The 27,515-nt window shown below is 47.6% G+C and overlaps 1 protein-coding gene across 1 annotated transcript in view; it reads right to left on the reverse strand.

Annotated features, from left to right (window-relative positions):
* The window catches only part of LOC128694073 (hillarin-like), a 306,029-nt gene that overhangs the window by 62,977 nt on the left and 215,537 nt on the right, over window positions 1–27,515 (reverse strand). The window contains exon 9 of the mRNA XM_070093483.1: window positions 6,577–6,677. Coding sequence (XP_069949584.1) covers window positions 6,577–6,677 — 101 coding nt within the window. The remainder of the gene's footprint in view (window positions 1–6,576; window positions 6,678–27,515) is intronic.

Consider the following 27,515-nt stretch of genomic DNA (forward strand, 5'->3'; position numbering starts at 1 on the left):
GGCGGGTGGAAACATTTCGACACGTTTCCTTACACCTGTTGTCCTGTTCACCTAGCAGCAAATAGGTACCTGGGTGTTAGTCGACTGGTGTGGGTCGCATCCTGGGGGACAAGATTAAGGACCCCAATGGAAATAAGTTAGACAGTCCTCGATGACGCACTGACTTTCTTGGGTTATCCTGGGTGGCTAGCCCTCCGGGGTTAAAAATCCGAACGAAATCTTAACACCGTAATTCACACAACCACTTGATAAACTACAGAAACTCAAGACTTATCGCCACAGAAGACAACACTCAATACCGAAGAATCCTGGAATCATCACTCATTTCTATATCCGACAACTTCAACCAGAATAGTGGCTTCTATAACATAGCTGAACCACTTGCCAAGAAACTTCTTCATCGCTATCCCACATAAGAACACTGTAGAAGGTCTGCTCACAAACTTGTCCAGTCTCCTTTCCAAGCTACCCAAGTTTTTAGACTCTACAACCCAACTCGGTACATCATCAGATGCAGCATTCTTCACCTGACCTCAGCCGGACTATAAATACTCGCGTTCCTTCCACCCCAGGTAGTTCTGTTTGTGACTTGAAAAAGCCCACTGTGTGGGCGAAACGTAGTCAATAAAGGATCACATTATACTGCATTTGTGTTTATATTGCCAAGGATGTATAGAGTTGAAGAACAACCTGAGGACTCCTATTATTTATGCTTCTTGATATGAAGCCAAGGATTCTATTAGCTTTATTGCGAACACTTATGCACTGTTGTCTTGGTTTCAGATTACTGCTAACCAGAACTCCTAAATCTTTTTCGCAATCCGTAATATTAAGATCTACATTATTTAGTTTATATGTGGCATGGTTATTGTCCTGTCCAACATTTAGAACTTTGCATTTGTCTATATTAAACTGCATCTGCCACTTCTCCGACCACTGCATCAGTCTATTCAAATCTTCCTGGAGTGCTCGAATGTCCTCGTCAGAATGAATTCGACGGCCTATTTTGGTGTCATCGGCAAACTTGCCGATGTCGCTCTTTATGCCCTCATCTATGTCGTTTATGTAGATTGTGAACAGCAGGGGGCCCAACACTGACCCCTGTGGAACACCGCTCGTGACACTTCCCCACTCTGATTTCTCCCCATTTATGCAAACTCTCTGCTGCCTATTTGTCAACCATGCCTCTATCCAGGAAAAAATTTCTCCTCCTATTCCATGTGCTTTAATTTTCCTCAATAGTCTCTGATGTGGGACCCTGTCAAAAGCCTTACTGAAGTCCATATACACAATATCATATTCATTACCATGATCTACCTCCTCAAATACCTTAGTGAAAAAAGTTAATAAATTCGTAAGGCAGGAACGCCCCTTTGTAAAACCATGCTGAGATTCGTTGATTAATTTATGCTTTTCAAGGTGGCTACGAACTGCCTCGGCAATTATTGATTCCATAAATTTTCCCACTATGGAGGTTAGGCTTATTGGTCTATAGTTCGAAGCTAAGGACCTGTCACCTGTTTTGAAAATAGGTATCACATTTGCCATTTTCCACTTATCTGGCACCATGCCAGTTTGTAGTGATATGTTGAAAAGATTAGCCAAAGGTGTGCTAAGCTCCTCTTTACATTCCTTTAGAACCCTTGCATACAGTTCATCAGGGCCTGGGGATTTGTTAGGTTTTAATTTATCTATTTGCCTAAGGACCATGTCACTTGTGACCCTAATAGTGCACAGTTTATTATCGTCCTGTTCTACATAATTTATCATTACTGGAATATCGCTGGTATCCTCCTGTGTAAAAACTGAGAGGAAGTATGTGTTAAAAATTCTACACATTTCCTTATCACTGTCAGTGAGCTGACCCGAGGAACTTTTGAGTGGGCCTATCTTGTCCCTGATCTTACTTCTGTATACCTGAAAGAATCCTTTTGGGTTAGTCTTCGATTCTCTTGCAACTTTAACCTCATAATCTCTTTTTGCTTTTCTAATTCCCTTTTTTATTTCTCTCTTTAACTGAATATATCGATTTCTCAATTGCCCCTCTCCTCTTTTGATTTGCCTATATATGCCTCTCTTTTGACCAATCAGATATTTTAATCTATTGTTCATCCATTTAGGATCATTTTTGTTTGATCTGATTTCCCTATTTGGAACATAATTTGACTGAGCAGCTAGAACTATGCCCTGGAAAGCATCATATCGGCAACCATCACCACCTACCTGACCCTTAGTCAGGTCATTCCAGTTCAGCCCACCTAAGTAATTTTTCAGTCCTATGAAATCAGCCAAGCGAAAGTCAGGGACGGAGACTTGATTGCCATTATTAGGGGAATTCCATGATATATTAAAACTGAGTGATTTGTGATCACTTTCCCCAAGCTCATCATTAACCTCAAGATTATTAATTAGTGTTTCCCTACTGGCAAGAACCAAGTCAAGGAGGTTATTTCCCCTAGTTGGCTCTGTCACAAACTGTTTTAAAAAACAATCCTGGATCGTATCAAGAAAGTCACCTGACTCTAAATTTCCTGTCAAATTGCTCCAGTCAATCTGTCTATAGTTGAAATCTCCCATTAGCACAACATTTTCGTATGTAGATGCCTTACGAATTTCGTCCCATAGAAGTTTACTGCACTCCCTATCAAGATTTGGGGCCCTGTAAATCACACCCAAAATTAGTTTTTCTCGGCCCTCGAGAAGCTGTAACCAAACAGATTCAGTGGCTGACGCTTCTAATTTAATATCTTGTCTAACACAACAATTTAAATTGTCTCTGACATACATCGCTACTCCACCACCTTTCCTGTTGACCCTGTCAGTGTGGAATAATTTATAGCCTTGTATGTGACATTCAAGAGGGCATCTCTCTATCTTTCAGATTGAGCCAGGTCTCTGTTATAGCAATAATATCTATGTTTCCTGCACTTGCAATTAATCTTAGCTCATCTATCTTATTTCTTACACTCCTGCTATTAGTATAGTAAACCTTAAGGGAGCTAGTCCCTTGCTGCCCTCTGCTGTCCCCCTTTGTTTGCTGACCTGATCTATTGTCTTTATTTATAACTTCATGCTGAATGCCTTTTATACATTTACTGTTTCCAACCCAAGTGTTGCAACCTGCTTGTTTCCCACACACACCCATACCTCTATCTTCCATCAGTTTAAAATCATAGGCATTTCACCAATGGCCTTCTCAATCGAGTCTGCAAGTGCTACCACCCCAGCCCCAGAGAGATGTACCCCATCCCTTGCATACATATCATGTTTGCCATAAAAGTTGTTCCAGTTGTCAATGAATGGGATTGCAAGTTCCTTGCAGTATCTGTCTAGCCAGCAATTTACACCAATTGCCCTAGACAACCATTCATTTCCTACTCCCCTTCTAGGCAAGATGCTACATATGATTGGGATCCCTCCCTTAGACTTAATGAAATCTATAGCTGACCTGTACTTATCTAGCAGCTCTTCTCTCCTACCCTTCCCAATATCATTTCCACCAGCACTGAGACAGATAATGGGCTTGCTCCCATTACCTGACATGATATTATCCAGCCTGTTGACAATGTCCCCAACACCAGCTCCAGGGAAGCACACTCTATCTCTCATCTTCTTATTCCTATTACAAAAAGCACGGTCAATGTATCTTACCTGAGAGTCACCAACCACAAGAATGCGCTTACCTCCATTAGCAGGGGCAGTAGTACCCTTACCTTCACTGGCCATTGAAGTACATTCATCCTGAAGAACAGAGAAGCGATTTCCTACCTTCAGATCTTCACTCTTAACTTTCCTTACTCTGATGCGCCTTCCATTACTGTGAACTACTCGCCACTTGTAGCAGGTGCTGGGCTGCACCTCACTGCTGGTAGCCGTTGCTGCCTCCCCAACTACAGCCTCCTCACAGCGAGAGACAGACTGCACCTCGCTGCTAGAAGCCTCATTCCCCACAACTCCAGCCACCTCACACTCTCTCCCAGACCCATTGAGGTGGACCTTCAGCCTCCTAATCTCCTCCTGGAGAAGCAAGACCTCCTCCTTCAACTCTCCAACCTCAATTTTTAAAACACTGCAGAAGCAAGCCATGCTTTGTAACCGTCCACACTAATCCTTGGTTAGGCCTCATTTAGACTATGCTGCTCAGTTCTGGTCACCGTATTACAGAATGGATATAAATGCTCTGGAAAACGTACAGAGGAGGATGACAAAGATGATCCCATGTATCAGAAATCTTCCCTATGAGGAAAGACTGAGGCCCTGAATCTGCACTCTCTAGAAATGCGTAGAATTAGGGGGATATGATCGAGGTGTATAAATGGAAAACAAGAATAAATAAAGGGGATGTAAATAGCGTGCTGAAAATTTCCAGCCAAGACAGGACTCGCAGCAATGGTTTCAAGTTGGAAAAATTCAGATTCAGGAAGGATATAGGAAAGCACTGGTTTGGTAATAGAGTTGTGGATGAGTGGAACAAACTCCCGAGTACAGTTATTGAGGCTAAAACGTTGTGTAGTTTTAAAAATAGGTTAGATAAATACATGAGTGGGAGTGGGTGGGTGTGAGTTGGACCTGACTAGCTTGTGCTCCTGGGTCTGGTGCCGTGCTTCTTCCTTGAGTGGAGGTGACCAGACTGGGTGGGTCATTGGGCTAATCCGGGGTGGGTGGGTCATTGGGCTAATCCGGGGTGGGTGGGTCATTGGGCTAATCCGGGGTGGGTGGGTCATTGGGCTAATCCGGGGTGGGTGGGTCATTGGGCTAATCCGGGGTGGGTGGGTCATTGGGCTAATCCGGGGGGGGACATGGGTCAGTAGGCCTGTTGCAGTGTTCCTTCTTTCTTATGTTCTTATGTTTCCTTACATCGATTGTTATATTCCCCATCAGTAAAATGGGTAAATGGGTGTTAGTGGACTGGTGTGGGTCGCATCCTGGGACAAAAACTGACCTAATGTGCGGGAAATGCTCAGCATAACAAGCGGCTTTCTATATAGTAGTATGTCACTGATGTCAGCTATGGTCTGTATACCTTGTACAGGTACTGGTAGTTAATAAAGATATTATTATTATTATTATTATTATTATTATTATTATTATTATTATTATTATCATTATTATTATTATTTTTATTATTATTATTATTATTATTATTATTATTATTATTATTATTATTATTATTATTGTTATTATTATTGTTATTATTATTATTATTATTATTATTATTATTATTATTATTGTTATTATTATTATTATTATTATTATTATTATTATTATTGTTATTATTATTATTATTATTATTATTGTTATTATTATTATTATTATTATTATTATTATTATTATTATTATTATTATTATTATTATTATTGTTATTGTTATTATTATTATTACTATTATTATTATTATTATTATTATTATTATTATTATTATTATCATTATTATCATTATTATTATTATTATTATTATTATTATTATTATTATTATTATTATTATTATTATTATTATTATTATTATTATTACTCGTACAAGCTAACACTTCACTCGCCATCGCATTACTTTTTTAAAAGATCTGAATAGGACGAAATTGAAGAACATTGAACCAATCAAAGCAGGGGTTTATACTGTCCCCTGTGGAGGTTGTGACAAACTATCCGTAGGTGAAACAGCAAGGAACCTAGAAACACGTCTCAATGAACCCATTATTGCATGCAGGAACGATAAATTGAACAATGCTTGAACACCGGAATTCCGCCAACCACCTGATGAAATTCAATGATGCCAGCCTAGTGTTCAGAGAATCCAATTTCTGTTGAGGTAAATTCCTTGAATCATCATTAATGGCTGTTTCTAACACAGACAGAATAAAGGCAGTTATCATCTCTAAGATATTAGCAAGAATTATTCTCATAGTAGCAAACCCCTCTGTCACATAGCTGCTACCACTACTACTACTACTACTACTACTACTACTACTACTACTACTACTACTACTACTACTACTACAACTACTACTACTACTACTACTACTACTACAACTACTACTACTACTATTACAACTACTACTACTATTACCACCACAACTACTACTTACAACGATTATATTATGCTTTTCACCTCACTCTGAGCCTTTATATACCCTCTGTGTCCATGTATTGTTTGTAATGGCTTGATAAAGCTCCTGGAGAGCGAAACGTTGCCACAATAAAATGTCACATTAGTTGCACTTGTGTCCTTGTACCTAACGTTAATGATATTACTCTCTTCAAATAAAATTACTCCGCAATTATTCTGACCTCGGTTGTTGGCACTTATTGGAATCAATAAATGTGATAAGAAGACACCATGATGACCTCTTTGATGGGACGTTCATTCTCAGATGACCTAACTCCCTGGATTGATGAGAGATGACCTCGTTGATGTAGCTCAAAGACGGCAGGAAGACCTCCTTAATGTGACCCAAACAATGCAAAATGACTGCTGATGTGACCTATTACCCATGAAAATCCTGGAATAACTTGTCCATGGGATTACCTAGGATGACTTCCCTATGAGCCTGGGATGACCCATGATCGTGAGATAACCTACCAGCACCCATAGTGGGATCCATCAGCCGCCAAGAGCCGTACAGGAAGACAGCCATCCAGGTGTGTACTGGGTCTCTCTCGGGCTCGAATGTCTGTCCAATTCTGCCAGGAAGAAGATACAAATAATAGGTCACAACACCGTAACTGCACCAATAGGAAAGTATTGGTTTAGAAATAACGTAGTTGGTGAGGGAACAGTGTGCTAGTAAGACTATTGACGCTAAATGTTGCGTAGCTTCAAATTATCGTGTTTGAGTGGGACCTGATGAATACATGAGCGAGAGGGGTTGGACTTGAGTGGGACCTGATGAATACATGAGTGAGATGGGTTGGACTTAAGTGGGACCTGATGAATACATGAGTGAGAGGGGTTGGACTTGAGTGGGACCTGATGAATACATGAGCGAGATGGGTTGGACTTAAGTGGGACCTGATGAATACATGAGTGAGAGGGGTTGGACTTGAGTGGGACCTGATGAATACATGAGCGAGATGGGTTGGACTTAAGTGGGACCTGATGAATACATGAGTGAGATGGGTTGGACTTAAGTGGGACCTGATGAATACATGAGTGAGATGGGTTGGACTTAAGTGGGACCTGATGAATACATGAGTGAGATGGGTTGGACTTAAGTGGGTCCTGATGAATACATGAGTGAGATGGGTTGGACTTAAGTGGGACCTGATGAATACATGAGTGAGAGGGGTTGGACTTGAGTGGGACCTGATGAATACATGAGTGAGAGGGGTTGGACTTGAGTGGGACCTGATGAATACATGAGTGAGAGGAGTTGGACTTGAGTGGGACCTGATGAATACATGAGTGAGAGGGATTGGACTTGAGTGGGACCTGATGAATACATGAGTGAGAGGGGTTGGACTTGAGTGGGACCTGATGAATACATGAGTGAGAGGAGTTGGACTTGAGTGGGACCTGATGAATACATGAGTGAGAGGGATTGGACTTGAGTGGGACCTGATGAATACATGAGTGAGAGGGGTTGGACTTGAGTGGGACCTGATGAATACATGAGTGACAGGGGTTGGACTTGAGTGGGACCTGATGAATACATGAGTGAGAGGGGTTGGACTTGAGTGGGACCTGATGAATACATGAGTGAGAGGGGTTGGACTTGAGTGGGACCTGATGAATACATGAGTGAGAGGGGTTGGACTTGAGTGGGACCTGATGTATACATGAGTGAGAGGGGTTGGACTTGAGTGGGACCTGATGAATACATGAGTGAGAGGGGTTGGACTTGAGTGGGACCTGATGAATACATGAGTGACAGGAGTTGGACTTGAGTGGGACCTGATGAATACATGAGTGAGAGGGGTTGGACTTGAGTGGGACCTGATGAATACATGAGTGAGAGGGGTTGGACTTGAGTGGGACCTGATGAATACATGAGTGAGAGGAGTTGGACTTGAGTGGGACCTGATGAATACATGAGTGAGAGGAGTTGGACTTGAGTGGGACCTGATGAATACATGAGTGAGAGGGGTTGGACTTGAGTGGGACCTGATGAATACATGAGTGAGAGGGGTTGGACTTGAGTGGGACCTGATGAATACATGAGTGAGAGGGGTTGGACTTGAGTGGGACCTGATGAATACATGAGTGAGAGGAGTTGGACTTGAGTGGGACCTGATGAATACATGAGTGAGAGGGGTTGGACTTGAGTGGGACCTGATGAATACATGAGCGAGAGGGGTTGGACTTGAGTGGGACCTGATGAATACTTGAGTGAGAGGGGTTGGACTTGAGTGGGACCTGATGAATACATGAGTGAGAGGGGTTGGACTTGAGTGGGACCTGATGAATACATGAGCGAGAGGGGTTGGACTTGAGTGGGACCTGATGAATACATGAGTGAGAGTGGTTGGACTTGAGTGGGACCTGATGAATACATGAGTGAGAGGGGTTGGACTTGAGTGGGACCTGATGAATACATGAGTGAGAGGGGTTGGACTTGAGTGGGACCTGATGAATACATGAGTGAGAGGGGTTGGACTTGAGTGGGACCTGATGAATACATGAGTGAGAGGGGTTGGACTTGAGTGGGACCTGATGAATACATGAGTGAGAGGGGTTGGACTTGAGTGGGACCTGATGAATACATGAGTGAGAGGGGTTGGACTTGAGTGGGACCTGATGAATACTTGAGTGAGAGGGGTTGGACTTGAGTGGGACCTGATGAATACATGAGTGAGAGGGGTTGGACTTGAGTGGGACCTGATGAATACATGAGTGAGAGGGGTTGGACTTGAGTGGGACCTGATGAATACTTGAGTGAGAGGGGTTGGACTTGAGTGGGACCTGATGAATACATGAGTGAGAGGGGTTGGACTTGAGTGGGACCTGATGAATACATGAGTGAGAGGGGTTGGACTTGAGTGGGACCTGATGAATACATGAGTGAGAGGGGTTGGACTTAAGTGGGACCTGATGAATACATGAGTGAGAGGGGTTGGACTTGAGTGGGACCTGATGAATACATGAGTGAGAGGGGTTGGACTTGAGTGGGACCTGATGAATACATGAGTGAGAGGGGTTGGACTTGAGTGGGACCTGATGAATACATGAGTGAGATGGGTTGGACTTGAGTGGGACCTGATGAATACATGAGTGAGAGGGGTTGGACTTGAGTGGGACCTGATGAATACATGAGTGAGAGGGGTTGGACTTGAGTGGGACATGATTAATACATGAGTGAGAGGGGTTGGACTTGAGTGGGACCTGATGAATACATGAGTGAGAGGGGTTGGACTTGAGTGGGACCTGATGATTACATGAGTGAGAGGGGTTGGACATGAGTGGGACCTGATGAATACATGAGTGAGAGGGGTTGGACTTGAGTGGGACCTGATGAATACATGAGTGAGAGGGGTTGTACTTGAGTGGGACCTGATGCATACATGAGTGAGAGGGGTTGTACTTGAGTGGGACCTGATGAATACATGAGTGAGAGGGGTTGGACTTGAGTGGGACCTGATGAATACATGAGTGAGAGGGGTTGGACTTGAGTGGGACCTGATGATTACATGAGTGAGAGGGGTTGGACTTGAGTGGGACCTGATGAATACATGAGTGAGAGGGGTTGGACTTGAGTGGGACCTGATGAATACATGAGTGAGAGGGGTTGGACTTGAGTGGGACCTGATGAATACATGAGTGAGAGGGGTTGGACTTGAGTGGGACCTGATGAATACATGAGTAAGAGGGGTTGGACTTGAGTGGGACCTGATGAATACATGAGTGAGAGGGGTTGGACTTGAGTGGGACCTGATGAATACATGAGTGAGAGGGGTTGGACTTGAGTGGGACCTGATGAATACTTGAGTGAGAGGGGTTGGACTTGAGTGGGACCTGATGAATACATGAGTGAGAGGGGTTGGACTTGAGTGGGACCTGATGAATACATGAGCGAGAGGGGTTGGACTTGAGTGGGACCTGATGAATACATGAGTGAGATTGGTTGGACTTGAGTGGGACCTGATGAATACATGAGTGAGAGGGGTTGGACTTGAGTGGGACCTGATGAATACATGAGTGAGAGGGGTTGGACTTGAGTGGGACCTGATGAATACATGAGTGAGAGGGGTTGGACTTGAGAGGGACCTGATGAATACATGAGTGAGAGGGGTTGGACTTGAGTGGGACCTGATGAATACATGAGTGAGAGGGGTTGGACTTGAGTGGGACCTGATGAATACATGAGTGAGAGGAGTTGGACTTGAGTGGGACCTGATGAATACATGAGTGAGAGGGGTTGGACTTGAGTGGGACCTGATGAATACATGAGTGAGAGGGGTTGGACTTGAGTGGGACCTGATGAATACTTGAGTGAGAGGGGTTGGACTTGAGTGGGACCTGATGAATACATGAGTGAGAGGGGTTGGACTTGAGTGGGACCTGATGAATACATGAGTGAGAGGGGTTGGACTTGAGTGGGACCTGATGAATACATGAGTGAGAGGGGTTGGACTTGAGTGGGACCTGATGAATACATGAGTGAGAGGGGTTGGACTTGAGTGGGACCTGATGAATACATGAGTGAGAGGGGTTGGACTTGAGTGGGACCTGATGAATACATGAGTGAGAGGGGTTGGACTTAAGTGGGACCTGATGAATACATGAGTGAGAGGGGTTGGACTTGAGTGGGACCTGATGAATACATGAGTGAGAGGGGTTGGACTTGAGTGGGACCTGATGAATACATGAGTGAGAGGGGTTGGACTTGAGTGGGACCTGATGAATACATGAGTGAGATGGGTTGGACTTGAGTGGGACCTGATGAATACATGAGTGAGAGGGGTTGGACTTGAGTGGGACCTGTTGAATACATGAGTGAGAGGGGTTGGACTTGAGTGGGACCTGATTAATACATGAGTGAGAGGGGTTGGACTTGAGTGGGACCTGATGAATACATGAGTGAGAGGGGTTGGACTTGAGTGGGACCTGATGAATACATGAGTGAGAGGGGTTGGACTTGAGTGGGACCTGTTGAATACATGAGTGAGAGGGGTTGGACTTGAGTGGGACCTGATTAATACATGAGTGAGAGGGGTTGGACTTGAGTGGGACCTGATGAATACATGAGTGAGAGGGGTTGGACTTGAGTGGGACCTGATGATTACATGAGTGAGAGGGGTTGGACATGAGTGGGACCTGATGATTACATGAGTGAGAGGGGTTGGACTTGAGTGGGACCTGATGAATACATGAGTGAGAGGGGTTGTACTTGAGTGGGACCTGATGAATACATGAGTGAGAGGGGTTGTACTTGAGTGGGACCTGATGAATACATGAGTGAGAGGGGTTGGACTTGAGTGGGACCTGATGAATACATGAGTGAGAGGGGTTGGACTTGAGTGGGACCTGATGATTACATAAGTGAGAGGGGTTGGACTTGAGTGGGACCTGATGAAGACATGAGTGAGAGGGGTTGGACTTGAGTGGGACCTGATGAATACATGAGTGAGAGGGGTTGGACTTGAGTGGGACCTGATGAATACATGAGTGAGAGGGGTTGGACTTGAGTGGGACCTGATGAATACATGAGTAAGAGGGGTTGGACTTGAGTGGGACCTGATGAATACATGAGTGAGAGGGGTTGGACTTGAGTGGGACCTGATGAATACATGAGTGAGAGGTGTTGGACTTGAGTGGGACCTGATGAATACATGAGTGAGAGGGGTTGTACTTGAGTGGGACCTGATGAATACATGAGTGAGAGGGGTTGTACTTGAGTGGGACCTGATGAATACATGAGTGAGAGGGGTTGGACTTGAGTGGGACCTGATGAATACATGAGTGAGAGGGGTTGGACTTGAGTGGGACCTGATGAATACATGAGTGAGAGGGGTTGGATTTGAGTGGGACCTGATGAATACATGAGTGAGAGGGGTTGGACTTGAGTGGGACCTGATGAATACATAAGTGAGAGGGGTTGGGCTTGAGTAGGACCTGATGAATACATGAGTGAGAGGGGTTGGACTTGAGTGGGACCTGATGAATACATGAGTGAGAGGGGTTGGACTTGAGTGGGACCTGATGAATACATGAGTGAGAGGGGTAGGGCTTGAGTGGGACCTGATGAATACATGAGTGAGAGGGGTTGGACTTGAGTGGGACCTGACGAATACATGAATGAGAGGGGTTGGACTTGAGTGGGACCTGATGAATACATGAGTGAGAGGGGTTGGACTTGAGTGGGACCTGATGAATACATGAGTGAGAGGGGTTGGACTTGAGTGGGACCTGATGAATACATGAGTGAGAGGGGTTGGACTTAAGTGGGACCTGATGAATACATGAGCGAGAGGGGTTGGACTTGAGTGGGACCTGATGAATACATGAGTGAGAGGGGTTGGACTTGAGTGGGACCTGATGAATACATGAGTGAGAGGGATTGGACTTGAGTGGGACCTGATGAATACATGAGTGAGAGGAGTTGGACTTGAGTGGGACCTGATGAATACATGAGTGAGAGGAGTTGGACTTGAGAGGGACCTGATGAATACATGAGTGAGAGGGGTTGGACTTGAGTGGGACCTGATGAATACATGAGTGAGAGGGATTGGACTTGAGTGGGACCTGATGAATACATGAGTGAGAGGAGTTGGACTTGAGTGGGACCTGATGAATACATGAGTGAGAGGGGTTGGACTTGAGTGGGACCTGATGAATACCTGAGTGAGAGGGATTGGACTTGAGTGGGACCTGATGAATACATGAGTGAGAGGGATTGGACTTGAGTGGGACCTGATGAATACATGAGTGAGAGGGGTTGGACTTGAGTGGGACCTGATGAATACATGAGTGAGAGGGGTTGGACTTGAGTGGGACCTGATGAATACATGAGTGAGAGGGGTTGGACTTGAGTGGTACCTGATGAATACATGAGTGAGAGGGGTTGGACTTGAGTGGGACCTGATGAATACATGAGTGAGAGGGGTTGGACTTGAGTGGGACCTGATGAATACATGAGTGAGAGGGGTTGGACTTGAGTGGGACCTGATGAATACATGAGTGAGAGGGGTTGGACTTGAGTGGGACTTGCACTTCAGTCAACATTGTTATAAAAACACTGAAAATAAATTGGACAAATATTTTTGTTAAGTGGGTTTGAGTTTAAGAAGGACGTGCCTAGTATGGGCCAGTAGGTCTCCTGCAGTGTTCCACCATTCTTATGTTCTTAACACGCACGTGTAAGATATGTTGAATACTCTGTATTATCGGTGTCATGATCCAAGGAAACAGAGCTGCACCTTCATAAAGCCTCATTAACAACTGTCTTATAAACCCATTATAGACCTTATTGGTTTAGCGCTTTTAAATATTATCGATTATTTTATGTTTAAATTTCTTCCAGTTTGTCCATTTTTAAAATGGAGTTTCCCTCTCCTTCCTTGGATCAAACATGAATATCTTCCATTCACAAGGCGTTGTGTAAGTATTACGGGTTTAGAGCTTCGCCGTGAACATAATAGTTGGTGTGTATGATTGCAAGGAAATAAATACTCTGTGTCAACGTACATTAAGGGTCATTTTTCTGACACTGTATATAATAGTATAATTAAGGGAATTAAGGAGTTTCCTTAAAGGGATTACTTTGGTACTACCAGTACCAGTACTAGTACCAGTACCAGTACTACTACCAGTACCAGTACTACTACCAGTACCAGTACTACTACCAGTACCAGTACTACTACCAGTACCAGTACTACTACCAGTACCAGTACTACTACCAGTACCAGTACTACTACCAGTACCAGTACTACTACCAGTACCAGTACTACTACCAGTACCAGTACTACTACCAGTACCAGTACTACTACCAGTACCAGTACTACTACCAGTACCAGTACTACTACCAGTACCAGTACTACTACCAGTACCAGTACCAGTACTACTACCAGTACCAGTACTACTACCAGTACCAGTACTACTACCAGTACCAGTACTACTACCAGTACCAGTACTACTACCAGTACCAGTACTACTACCAGTACCAGTACTACTACCAGTACCAGTACTACTACCAGTACCAGTACTACTACCAGTACTACCGGTGCCGGTACTACTACCGATGCCGGTACCGTGCTACCTACCGGTACCGGTGCTACTACCGGTACCGTATACTACACCGGTGCCAGTACTGCTGCCGGTGCCGGTGCTACCTGCCGGTGCCTACCTGCCGGTGCCGGTGCCAATGCTACCGGTGCCAGTGCCGTACTACCAGTGCCAGTGCCTACCTACGCTGCCAGTGCCAGTGCTACTACCGGTACCAGGTACTGCTACCAGGTACCGGTGCTGCTACCGGTGCCGGTACTACTACCGGTGCCAGTGCTACTACCGGTGCCGGTGCTACTACCGGTACCAGTACTACTGCCGGTGCCAATTGCTACTACCGGTGCCGGTACTACTGCCGGTGCCAGTACTGCTACCGGTGCCAGTGCTACTGCCAGTACCGGTGCCTACTACCGGTGCCAGTGCTACACCGGTGCCAGTACCACCGGTGCCGGTGCCGGTACTGCGGTACCGCCGATGCTACTACCACTACCAAGGTACTACTACCGGTGCCAGTGCTACCACCGGTACCAGGTGCCGATGCTGCTACCGGTACCAGTACTACTACCAGTGCCGGTGCCGGATGCTGTACGGTGCCAGTGCTAATGCCAGGTGCCGGTACTGCCTACCACCGGTACTACCTACCGGTGCCGGTTGCTACCACCGGTACAGGTGCCAGTACTGCTGCCAGGTGCCGGTGCTGCTACCGGTGCCAGTGCCGGTGCTACTACCGGTGCCAAGTACTGCTACCGGTACCAGTGCTACTGCCATGCCAGGTACTGCTACCGGTGCCAGTGTGCTACTGCCGGTACCGGTGCTACTGCTGCCGGTACCAGTGCTGGCTACCGGTGCCGGGTGCCACTACTGCCGGTACCAGTGCCACTGCTATCGGTGCCGGTGCTGCGGATGCCTACTGCCGGTACCATTGCTACTACCGGTACCAGTACCACTACCTGCCGGTACCAGTGCCACTGCTATCGGTACCGGTACTTGCGGTACCGGTACTACTGCCAGGTGCCATTGCTACTGCTACCGGTACCAGGTACTACTGCTGCTACCAGTACTACTAACGGTACCAGGTATACTGCAGTGCCAAGGTTGCCTAGACTACCTGCAGTACCAGGTACCAGCTACTGCTGCCGGTACCGTACTGCTACCAGGTACCGGTACTGCTGCCGGTGCCAGTACCAGGTGCCTACTACTGGCCGGTACCAGGTACTACTACTCCACCGGTACCAGTACTACTGCCAGTACCGGTGCCACTACTGCCGGTGTACCAGTGCCACTGCTATCGGTACCAGTGCTGCTACCGCCGGTGCCAGTTGCCACTACTACCGTACCGGTACCACTACTATCGGTACCAGTACTGCTGCCGGTACCAGGTACTGCTACCGGTACCGGTACTACTGCCTACCGTACTGCTACTATCCGGTACCGTGCTAGCGGTACCGGTGCTACTGCCGGTACCGGTGCTGCTGCTGCCGGTACGTGCTGCCGGTACCAGTACTACTACCAGGTACCAGGTACTACTACCGGTGCCATACTGCTACCAGGTGCCGTTGCTACTACCGGTGCCAGTACTGCTACCTGCCGGTACACTGCTACCGGTGCCATTGCCTGCTGCCACTGCCAGTACTGCGTACCGGTACCGTGCCGTACCCGCCAGGTGCCTACTGCGGTACCAGGTGCTACTACCGGTGCCGGTGCCTACTACCGGTGCCAGTACGTACTGCCAGTACCGGTGCTACTGCACCGGTACCAGTGCTGCTACTGCCGGTACAGGTGCTACTGCCGGTACCAGTGCTGCTGCCAGGTACCAGTCACTACTACCGGTGCCAGTGTACTGCCGGTGCCGGTACTACTGCCAGGTGCCAGTACTGCTACCGTGCCTAGGTACCGTACTGCCTACCGGTGCCAGTGCTGCACCGGTACCAGTACTGCGGAGACTGCCGTACCGGTACTACTACCGGTACCAGTACTACGTACCGGTACCGGTGCTACTGCTACCGTGCCTACTGAGTGCCAATTGGTACTACTGCCGGTACCAGGTACTACTGCTACCGGTGCCATACTGTACCGGTGCTACTGCCGTGCCAGTGCTACTACCGGTACCGATATGTGCCGGCCAGTCACCTGCAGGTGCTACGGTGCCAGGTACTGCTACCGGTGCCGGTACTGCTGCCGGTGCCAGTGCTACTGCCAGTGCCGTACTCTACCGGTGCCAGTCTGCCGGTACCGTGCTACTACCGGTACCTGCTACCTACTGCCGGTGCCGGTGCTACTGCCAGTGCCAGTACTGCCTACCGGTACCGGTGCCTGCACGGTGCCAGGTGCCGGTACTGCTACCGGTACCAGTGCACTGCTATCCGGTACCGGTACTGCTACCGGTACCGGTGCTACCTGCCGTGCCAGTGCTAATGCGGTGCTGCTACCGTGCCAGTGCTACTGCCACCCGGTGCCGGTGCCGTGCTACAGCCTACCAGTGCCTACTCGTGCCGGTACCTATGCCAGTGCCGTACTGCCATGCTGCCAGGTACTGCTACCAGGTGCCAGTGCCTACCGCCGGTGCCGGTACCGGTGCTACTGCCAGTGCCGGTGCCACTACCGGTGCCGGTACCAGTACTACCGGTACCGTACCGTACTACGGTGCCGTACTGCTACCGGTACCAGTGCCTGCTACCGGTGCCAGTGCACTGCCGGTGCCGTTGCCACTGCTGCCGGTGCCTGCCTGCTAGGTGCCGGGGTACTGCTACGTGCCTGCGTGCCAGTACTACGGTACCAGTGCCACTGCACTGCGGGCTACCAGTGCTACTACGGTGCCGGTGCTCTGCCGGTGCCAAGGTGCACTACTACCAGGTACCGTGCTACTACCAGGTACCAGTACGCTACCTGCCAATTGCCTACTGCCGGTACCGGTGCTACTGCCGGTGCCAGTGCTACTGCTGCCTACCGGTACGCTGCTACCGGTGCCAGTACTACTGCCAGGTGCCAGTGCCACTGCTGCCGGTACCGGTGCCACTGCTATGCGGTGCCGTGCTACTGCCGGTACCGGTGCCTACTACCGGTACCGGTACCTCACTACCGGTGCCAGTGCTACTGCGGTGCCGGTACTGCTGCCGGTGCCAGGTGCTACTGCCGGTACCGGTGCCGGTGCTACTGCTGCCGGTGCCTGCTGCAGTGCCATACTGCGTACCGGTGCCAGTGCTGCTGCCGGTGTACGTGCTACGCCGGTGCCGTGCTGCTGCCGGTGCCATTGCCGCTACTGCCTGCCGGTGCCAGTGCTGCTACCGGTGCCAGTGCACTGCGGTGCCGGTGCCTAACTGCTGCCGGTACCGGTACTCACCGGTGCCGGTACTGCCGGTGCCGGTGCTACTACCGGTACCGGTGCTGCTGCCGGTGCCGGATGCCACTGCTGCCGGTACTACTGCCGGTACCGGTACTACTGCCGGTGCCGGTGCTACTACTGCCGGTACCAGGTGCTGCCGGTGCCCGGTACTACTACTACCGGTGCCTACTGCCGGTACCAGTGCTACTGCCGGTACCAGGTACTGCTACCGGTGCCGTACTGCTGCCGGTGCCGGTACTACTACCGGTACCGTGCTACTGCTACCGGTACCGGTGCTACTGCAGTACCAGTACTGCTACCGGTACCGGTACTGCGACTACCAGTACCAGTGCTGCTACCAGGTACCAGTAACTACTACCGGTGCCGGTGCTGCTACCGGTGCCAGGTACTACGGTGCCGGTTGCCTACTGTACTGGCTACTGCCAGTGCATTGCTGCCGGTACCGTACTACTGCGGGTACCCGGTCTACTCGGTGCCAATTGCTACCGGTGCGACTGCAGTGCCGGTACTGCTACCGGTACCGAACAGTGCTGCCGGTGCCGGTACCTGCTACCGTGCCAGTGCTACTGACTGGTCGGTACTGCTGCAGTGCCGGTACTACGGTACCGGTACCTGCTACGGTGCCGGTGCTGCCGGTACGGTACGGTATACCAGTGCTACTACCAGTACCAGTACTACTACCAGTACCAGTACTACTACCAGTACCAGTACTACTACCAGTACAAGTACTACTACCAGTACCAGTGCTACTACCAGTACCAGTACTACTACCAGTACCAGTACTACTACCAGTACCAGTACTACTACCAGTACCACTACTACCAGTACTACCACCACCACCAGTGCTACCACCACCACTACTACTACCACTACCATTCATACACAAATAATCCGCACATAGAAGAGAGGAGCTTACGACGACGTTTCGGTCCGACTTGGACCATTTACAAAGTCACACTAACCAGAAGTGGAGCAGGACGGCTATATATAAACAGGAAGAGGTAGTGGTGGTGGTAGTAGTAGTAGTAGTAGTAGTAGTAGTAGTAGTAGTAGTAGTAGTGGTAGTAGTGGTAGTGGTAGTAGTAGTAGTAGTAGTAGTGGTAGTAGTGGGAGTGGTAGTAGTAGTAGTGGGGAATTAAGGAGGAGGAGGAGCCAGTCAAATACAAAGAAAGGGGGGCACTGCCATTACCATTACCATTACTACCACCACCACTACCACAACTAGTACTTCAACCACAACTACCAATGCTACCACCACTACTATTACCACTACCAGTACTACCACCACTAGTACTACCACTGCTAATACATCTGCCAGTTCTACCATCACAACTACAACTACCACTACTACCACCACCACTACTGCCAGTACCACTATTACTACCACCACCACCACCACTACTGCCACTACCACTACCACCACTACTACTAACACCACCACCAACACCACTACCACCACCTATAACTACCACCACCCTTTCAACCATCATAAACACTGCCACCACTATTACTTTCACTACCAATACTAACACCACCACTACCACTGTTACTGCCACCACCACGACCACCACTACCACTACCACCACCACCACTACCACTACCACCACCACCAGGTGAGAGTTATCATGGGACTCTCCTGGAGAGATCACATCACTCATCTTTCTGCTCCCATCAAATCTTTAAGTAGGGAATTCCACTCTTGCTACCTTTTACATTATATGTGTTGGGTTTAGTTAACTTTCTGTCATGTGAATGACTGCTTGTCTGGGTTATTCATATTGTTTTTGTGTTTTTCTAGCCTTGTTGGTCGAGTTGGTCACTCGACACCAGCGAGACAAGGTGGGCAGTTTGATCTAAGAAATACATTAGGAATTTACCACATATCTATGTAAATACAGCAGGATAACCTTACAAAGGTATTTCGACGATTCATTAAGGTTTCAAGCATTTTCTGACCACAATGTCTCGCTAAAATATGCCTGTGCTACTCGGAAAAACTTTAATGGTCTGGCTAACTTTCTGATAAAATGCAATTGTAACAACAAACTTCTACTGAGTAAGCCAAGCCAGCGCTTCCCGTCTGTGAAATAGCTATTGACGTCTGTACTCTCAAGTCTCTGGCTGAAGTTTATACCCATCACGTCCACCAGTGACTACCTGGTCTCACACAGTCACGGCCACCAGTGACTACCTGGTCTCACACAGTCACGGCCACCAGTGACTACCTGGTCTCACACAGTCACGTCCTCCAGTGACTACCTGGTCTCACACAGTCACGGCCACCAGTGACTACCTGGTCTCACACAGTCACGGCCACCAGTGACTACCTGGTCTCACGCAGTCACGTCCTCCAGTGACTACCTGGTCTCACACACTCACGGCCACCAGTGACTACCTGGTCTCACACAGTCACGGCCACCAGTGACTACCTGGTCTCACACAGTCACGGCCACCAGTGACTACCTGGTCTCACACAGTCACGGCCACCAGTGACTACCTGGTCTCACACAGTCACGTCCTCCAGTGACTACCTGGTCTCGCACAGTCACGTCCACCAGTGACTACCTGGTCTCACACAGTCACGGCCACCAGTGACTACCTGGTCTCGCACAGTCACGTCCACCAGTGACTACCTGGTCTCACACAGTCACGGCCACCAGTGACTACCTGGTCTCGCACAGTCACGTCCACCAGTGACTACCTGGTCTCACACACTCACGGCCACCAGTGACTACCTGGTCTCACACACTCACGGCCACCAGTGACTACCTGGTCTCACACAGTCACGGCCACCAGTGACTACCTGGTCTCACACAGTCACGTCCTCCAGTGACTACCTGGTCTCGCACAGTCACGTCCACCAGTGACTACCTGGTCTCACACAGTCACGGCCACCAGTGACTACCTGGTCTCACACAGTCACGGCCACCAGTGACTACCTGGTCTCACACAGTCACGTCCTCCAGTGACTACCTGGTCTCGCACAGTCACGTCCACCAGTGACTACCTGGTCTCACACAGTCACGTCCACCAGTGACTACCTGGTCTCACACAGTCACGGCCACCAGTGACTACCTGGTCTCACACAGTCACGGCCACCAGTGACTACCTGGTCTCACACAGTCACGTCCTCCAGTGACTACCTGGTCTCGCACAGTCACGTCCACCAGTGACTACCTGGTCTCACACAGTCACGGCCACCAGTGACTACCTGGTCTCGCACAGTCACGTCCACCAGTGACTACCTGGTCTCGCACAGTCACGTCCACCAGTGACTACCTGGTCTCACACAGTCACGACCACCAGTGACTACCTCGTTTCACACAGTCACGTCCACCAGTGACTACCTCGTCACACAGTCACGACCACCAGTGACTATCTCATCACTGGTGGTCGTGACTGTTATACCTTCACAGTACACAACAGTATTCCAGCCTAGAGTGAAGAAATATCTTGATGAGCATTATCATTGGCTCAGCATCTAGTAAAAATTCTAGTTATCCAGTCTATCATATTCCTTGTTCTAGCATCATGTGGCATGCAAAGAGTATGTAACCTTTATTCGGCGCATGCATACACCCTCACTGAAAGGCTATCTCCCCCAACCAGCAAACCAGGTACTAAGGGTTGATGGTGAGGCCCCGTCGTTCAACCAGTACCCAGGTTCCAGCCAATTAGAAGATGGTTTTGGCAATCACAGAGGTTATGTGGGTACCACTCTCCTGTCTGCCCTTGTTATTCCCATTCTAGAGCTGGTTGAAGCACGGTCTGCTCTCTAGTGGCTTCTATTCTGCCTTGCTTACCGTGGAGTGCACTGATACCTATTGTTGTACATAGTGTATATAGTGTACATACTTCTGTTCTAAATTGGTGAAGGATAATACAAGTCAAAAGTTTTTCTGCTGTGTTTATTTTGCTCCCATTACACCCGGGATAACAGGCCTTTGGAACTCCAGGGTTGTAATACATCAGCAACGTTGTTGTGATTCCTGAACGTAAGATCTTCTGACATTACTACGGATTCTGGCAAGTGAAGCTTCCGCTCTATTAAATGACTAGAGTTTGTGCTGTATTTCGTTTCAGTCTATTTCCTCCCTTATTCCTCATAGAAGCAACTGTAACTTGTCCTCCACCAACATTTTCCTCATTTCTCCACCATCTTCCGCCACCATTGTCTCCAATATCTCTACTTCCTACACCATTAAAACTACAACCATCACTTACCCCCCTCTCACCTACCCCCTCTCACCTACCCCCTCTCAACTACCCCCTCTCAACTACCCCCTCTCAACTACCCCCTCTTAACTACCCCCTCTCAACTATCCCCTCTCAACTACCCACTCTCAACTACCCCCTCTCAACTACCCCCTCTCAACTACCCCCTCTCAACTACCCCCTCTCAACTACCCCCTCTCACCTACCCCCTCTCACCTACCCCCTCTCAACTACCCCCTCTCAACTACCCCCTCTCAACTACCCCCTCTCAACTATCCCCTCTCAACTACCCCCTCTCAACTACCCCCTCTCAACTACCCCCTCTCACCTACCCCCTCTCAACTACCCCCTCTCAACTACCCCCTCTCAACTACCCCCTCTCAACTACCCCCTCTCAACTACCCCCTCTCAACTACCCCCTCTCACCTACCCCCTCTCACCTACCCCCTCTCAACTACCCCCTCTCAACTACCCCCTCTCAACTACCCCCTCTCAACTATCCCCTCTCAACTACCCCCTCTCAACTACCCCCTCTCAACTACCCCCTCTCAACTACCCCCTCTCAACTACCCCCTCTCAACTACCCCCTCTCAACTACCCCCTCTCAACTACCCCCTCTCAACTACCCCCTCTCAACTACCCCCTCTCAACTACCCCCTCTCAACTACCCCCTCTCACCTACCCCCTCTCACCTACCCCCTCTCAACTACCCCCTCTCAACTACCCCCTCTCAACTACCCCCTCTCAACTATCCCCTCTCAACTACCCCCTCTCAACTACCCCCTCTCAACTACCCCCTCTCAACTACCCCCTCTCAACTATCCCCTCTCAACTACCCCCTCTCAACTACCCCCTCTCAACTACCCCCTCTCACCTACCCCCTCTCAACTACCCCCTCTCAACTACCCCCTCTCAACTACCCCCTCTCAACTACCCCCTCTCAACTACCCCCTCTCAACTACCCCCTCTCAACTACCCCCTCTCAACTACCCCCTCTCAACTACCCCCTCTCAACTACCCCCTCTCAACTACCCCCTCTCAACTACCCCCTCTCAACTACCCCCTCTCACCTACCACTGCCAGTGAAGGTGACCAGGAAAAAGTCATAGATCCTAGACAGGATAAAGCAGTAAAGGAAAATATCTTAGACGCAGAATAACTATGTAAAATATAGTTGATATATACTTGAATATAATCAGAGTATAACGTATATGCTCAGAGTTGAAGATTAAGATGAATATACCAGGCGACGTCACAAAGAAACTCTGCAATAGTCTTACGGTGAATCAATACAACACAAGTTAGAGGGGTGCTTGTAAGTGGTGTGTGAGTGAAGTGTGCTTGCAGGCAGGTTACCAGCTTGATAATGTTGCACACTCTGGCTTCATCACGCTGAAATCATTGAATGGTGAGCCAGATTACAGGACGATAGTGAGCGACGAGGATGATGAACTTCCTGATTCCTTATTTATATACATTGACGGCGCCAGGGTATTTCTTGAAGGTCGGTGTAGGCGCAACACGACGAATATTCAGAGGCCCAAGTTATCATTGGACCTGATAACTTTCTGGCTGTTAACTTAGTCTAAATGAACCGCTTATGTGAATAAGATCAAAGTACAAGAGTGGCTTGACGGCCTCAGGAAGATCTTGGGGAATAAGGTGAGCTTTCAGATATTATCTAGAGGCAAGAATATTACTGGACCAGTCACACCACTCAACTAAGGTCAACACAGGCGATGTTAAGCCCAGCTAGTGGACCATCAACACCATTACCACTATAAAGGAGCATAATACATACAATCATACATAAATATGCGTAATACATATATGCATAATTTCATATATTTTCACATTAAGTATAATAATTTGTTTAAAAATTAATATTTCAATACAAACGTCATATTTCATGACTCAAATATGAACCTATATATTATCAACAGTAACTGTGATAATAGCAATAGTTCATATATATATGTATTCCTATTATTATTAATAATTATTGTTTGCATTAATTTCTATGGAACCGGAGCTTAAATTATTGGTTAGCCACCAGGTAATTGTTTGGTCGAGAGTGTCAGTCAGTAGCAGTTGAGCCTGGTTCAACTGCTACTGACTGACACTCTGTGTAAAGGAAGGGACCTTACACTACTGTGTAAAGTCCCTTCCTTGGCCAGAGGTGAGGCAGGTAGCTGGTGGTGCTCGAGGTGCAGCTGGTGGTGCCACTCGAGGTGCAGCTGGTGGTGCCACTCGAGGTGCAGCTGGTGGTGCCACTCGAGGTGCAGTTGGTGGTGCCACTCGAAGTGCAGCTGGTGGTGCTCCAGCTAGCCAGACACGAGTGTGTTGATTACAGACGATACACTCATTATTATTTAAAAGTTTATGTGATTTTTAAATGTTACATTTATTTTCCTTAATTGCCAAAGGGAAAATATTGTGCATAATCGTTATATGTTTGTCAATAAAATTAGTCAGAATGTGACAAATTTCTTGATATTATCAATGGTTGCAGAAACGAGGATTTCTTTGGATGTCATCCCCTCTGTCACTTGTTTACGATCATTTGTCATTTCTGAATCACAGTGAGTTTTGTCAATCTCGCTGGTCAACCATGCTTCCAGCTAGCTGTCGGTGCCAGATTCCGCTTCGCCATGAAGAGTCTTCCAATCCCTAATCTTTCTCTGCTCGTCTTTCTTCGTGGTTCAAACACATTTTGATAATGATCTAGTTGGTGAGGGGAATCATACATCTTGTCGTCTGTAGAACTATGTTTTAAGTTATATGTAGAATTAGGAAGATTTGACAATTACTGGTTGTGTGTTGAACCACTGTTTTCATGGCTGAGGTGCGGATCATACACCTCAGTCTGGTTTCTGAACACTGTCGTAATCGAGAGTAAAAAGTTACTGAACTTTGCTTCAGTGACTCGGGATTTTTGTGACCTTGGTGGAGGACAAGGTGTTGTCCCCATCAAGGTCAAGGTGTTTGCATTTCTATGTCCTTGCTCACTGTTGCATGTTGCATACAGCTGCAGTGTGCTGCTTTCTGTTGTTTTGTAATCTGGTTTCATGTCTTGCTTAAGCAAGCTGTGATTTATCGATTGTTGTTCAATGTTATATTATTTAAGGTCTTGTTTCGGTGTGCCAGTCTTCATTCTAATTTGTGTATGTTCACTTCATTTGTAAGTTCATTTACTAAGGTTCTTGAAAGTTCAACTATTTTGTAGCTTGCCTGATAATAAACTTTAAGGTATTTATTGCACTGGTTTATTGTACTTATTCATTATATTTCTCAGTTTGTTCTCTGTTGAAAGTCAGACTTAAACTGGAACATAGATAACATTCAATAGTTTGAACTTTTTTCCCTGGCGCAGTTTTATTTATGCTTATTAACATTAAACTTTATAGTGTATTCTCCTTTCCTCTTGTTATAACCTCACGTTACCAGACTTCACTAAAATCACTAACCGACAAATAGCAAGTCTGGCCCGGTGGCCTGGTGGCTAAAGCTCCCGCTTCACACACGGAGGGCCCGGGTTCGATTCCCGGCGGGTGGAAACATTTCGACACGTTTCCTTACACCTGTTGTCCTGTTCACCTAGCAGCAAATAGGTACCTGGGTGTTAGTCGACTGGTGTGGGTCGCATCCTGGGGGACAAGATTAAGGACCCCAATGGAAATAAGTTAGACAGTCCTCGATGACGAACTGACTTTCTTGGGTTATCCTGGGTGGCTAACCCTCCAGGGTTAAAAATCCAAACGAAATCTTATCTTATCTTATCTTATCTTAATGGTGTTGTACAACCATGTCATAGACTAGACTCAGGTTAGTTGTCATGGAGGAAGCCTGGCTTCACTTCCTGATATTTTCTGCTTAAATAATGTGTTGCAACTTTGGGTTCATCTTAGATACACTTACTGTCACACTTATATTAAACGATTAAGTTTGGTTACGTTATGAACTCAATTTTTAAATCAGTTTGAGTGTATAACATTAACTTAATTGTGGACTTAGGACATTCTCCTGAAGGAGAACTTAAAACAGATGTTGTGTGAGAGTCTTTGCCTTTGTTTTCCAGTCAGCTGCTAGCACTTGTGGGGAGCAGATGCTGTCTACAGTTGACTCATTCGCACTTATTTTTGCAATTAGTCTCATGCTGGAGAGTGTGTGGACTCTGGCATTCTTGTGTCAGGTTAAGACTATATTCTTCTGTGGACTTTTCAGTATCACAGGCCATCGAAGGCAACGTTATTCTATATTCAGAGTGAATACATAGACTCCGAAGAGAACTGCAAACTCTTATATTTTGACTCCGTGTTGGAGGAAGTTCCAACACGCACTGTGGACGCTCCAATATTTGCGTCATTTATGAACACAGATTCTCTTGACAGCTTAGAAAAATACCTGTGTCAGAGGCAACATTATTCCGAAGTTCAGAGATGGAGATGGTCTTCAAGAACGAGTGGATTCTCCAGTATTACCGTCAGTGGGATAATCTATGTTCTCATGTGCACTGAAAATAAATGCATAAGCAAGAGAGAGACAACCATTTTCTGTCCATTCACGTGACACAGACTCCACCAGCATCATGGGGGTCTGCTATATCTCGATTTTGTAATTGAAATCTTTATTTCTCTGTAAAAAATGCAACGTGGGGTTTACATATTATAGAATATTAATTACAATTTGTCGTATACATATTATAAAATATTAATTACAAAGTAGGCCACTAGCATGCCTAGGTATTTTGTGTCCATCGTGGAACTTCGTGTCTAATTAAGACATCTACACTATGTTGAAATTCACACACCAGCTTCACTGGTGTTAAGTTCTGGTGAGGAGGTCACACACCCCAGCTTCACTGGTGTTAAGTTCTGGTGAGGAGGTCACACACCCCAGCTTCACTGGTGTTAAGTTCTGGTGAGGAGGTCACACACACCAGCTTCACTGGTGTTAAGTTCTGGTGAGGAGGTCACACACCCCAGCTTCACTGGTGTTAAGTTCTGGTGAGGAGGTCACACACACCAGCTTCACTGGTGTGAAGTTCTGGTGAGGAGGTCACACACCCCAGCTTCACTGGTGTGAAGTTCTGGTGAGGTCACACACCCCAGCTTCACTGGTGTGAAGTTCTGGTGAGGAGGTCACACACCTCAGCTTCACTGGTGTGAAGTTCTGGTGAGGAGGTCACACACCCCAGCTTCACTGGTGTAAAGCTCTGGTGAGGAGGTCACACACACCAGCTTCACTGGTGTGAAGTTCTGGTGAGGAGGTCACACACCCCAGCTTCACTGGTGTGAAGTTCTGGTGAGGAGGTCACACACACCAGCTTCACTGGTGTGAAGTTCTGGTGAGGAGGTCACACACACCAGCTTCACTGGTGTGAAGTTCTGGTGAGGAGGTCACACACACCAGCTTCACTGGTGTGAAGTTCTGGTGAGGAGGTCACACACACACCAGCTTCACTGGTGTGAAGTTCTGGTGAGAAGGTCACACACCCCAGCTTCACTGGCGTGAAGTTCTGGTGAGGAGGTCACACACACCAGCTTCACTGGTGTGAAGTTCTGGTGAGGAGGTCACACACCCCAGCTTCACTGGTGTGAAGTTCTGGTGAGGAGGTCACACACACCAGCTAAACTGGTGTGAAGTTCTGGTGAGGACGTCACACACACCAGCTTCACTGGTGTGAAGTTCTGGTGAGGAGGTCACACACCCCAGCTTCACTGGTGTGAAGTTCTGGTGAGGAGGTCACACACACCAGCTTCACTGGTGTGAAGTTCTGGTGATGAGGTCACACACACCAGCT

Source organism: Cherax quadricarinatus, chromosome 43, assembly GCF_038502225.1.
Source record: "Cherax quadricarinatus isolate ZL_2023a chromosome 43, ASM3850222v1, whole genome shotgun sequence".
Lineage (NCBI taxonomy): Eukaryota > Metazoa > Arthropoda > Malacostraca > Decapoda > Parastacidae > Cherax > Cherax quadricarinatus.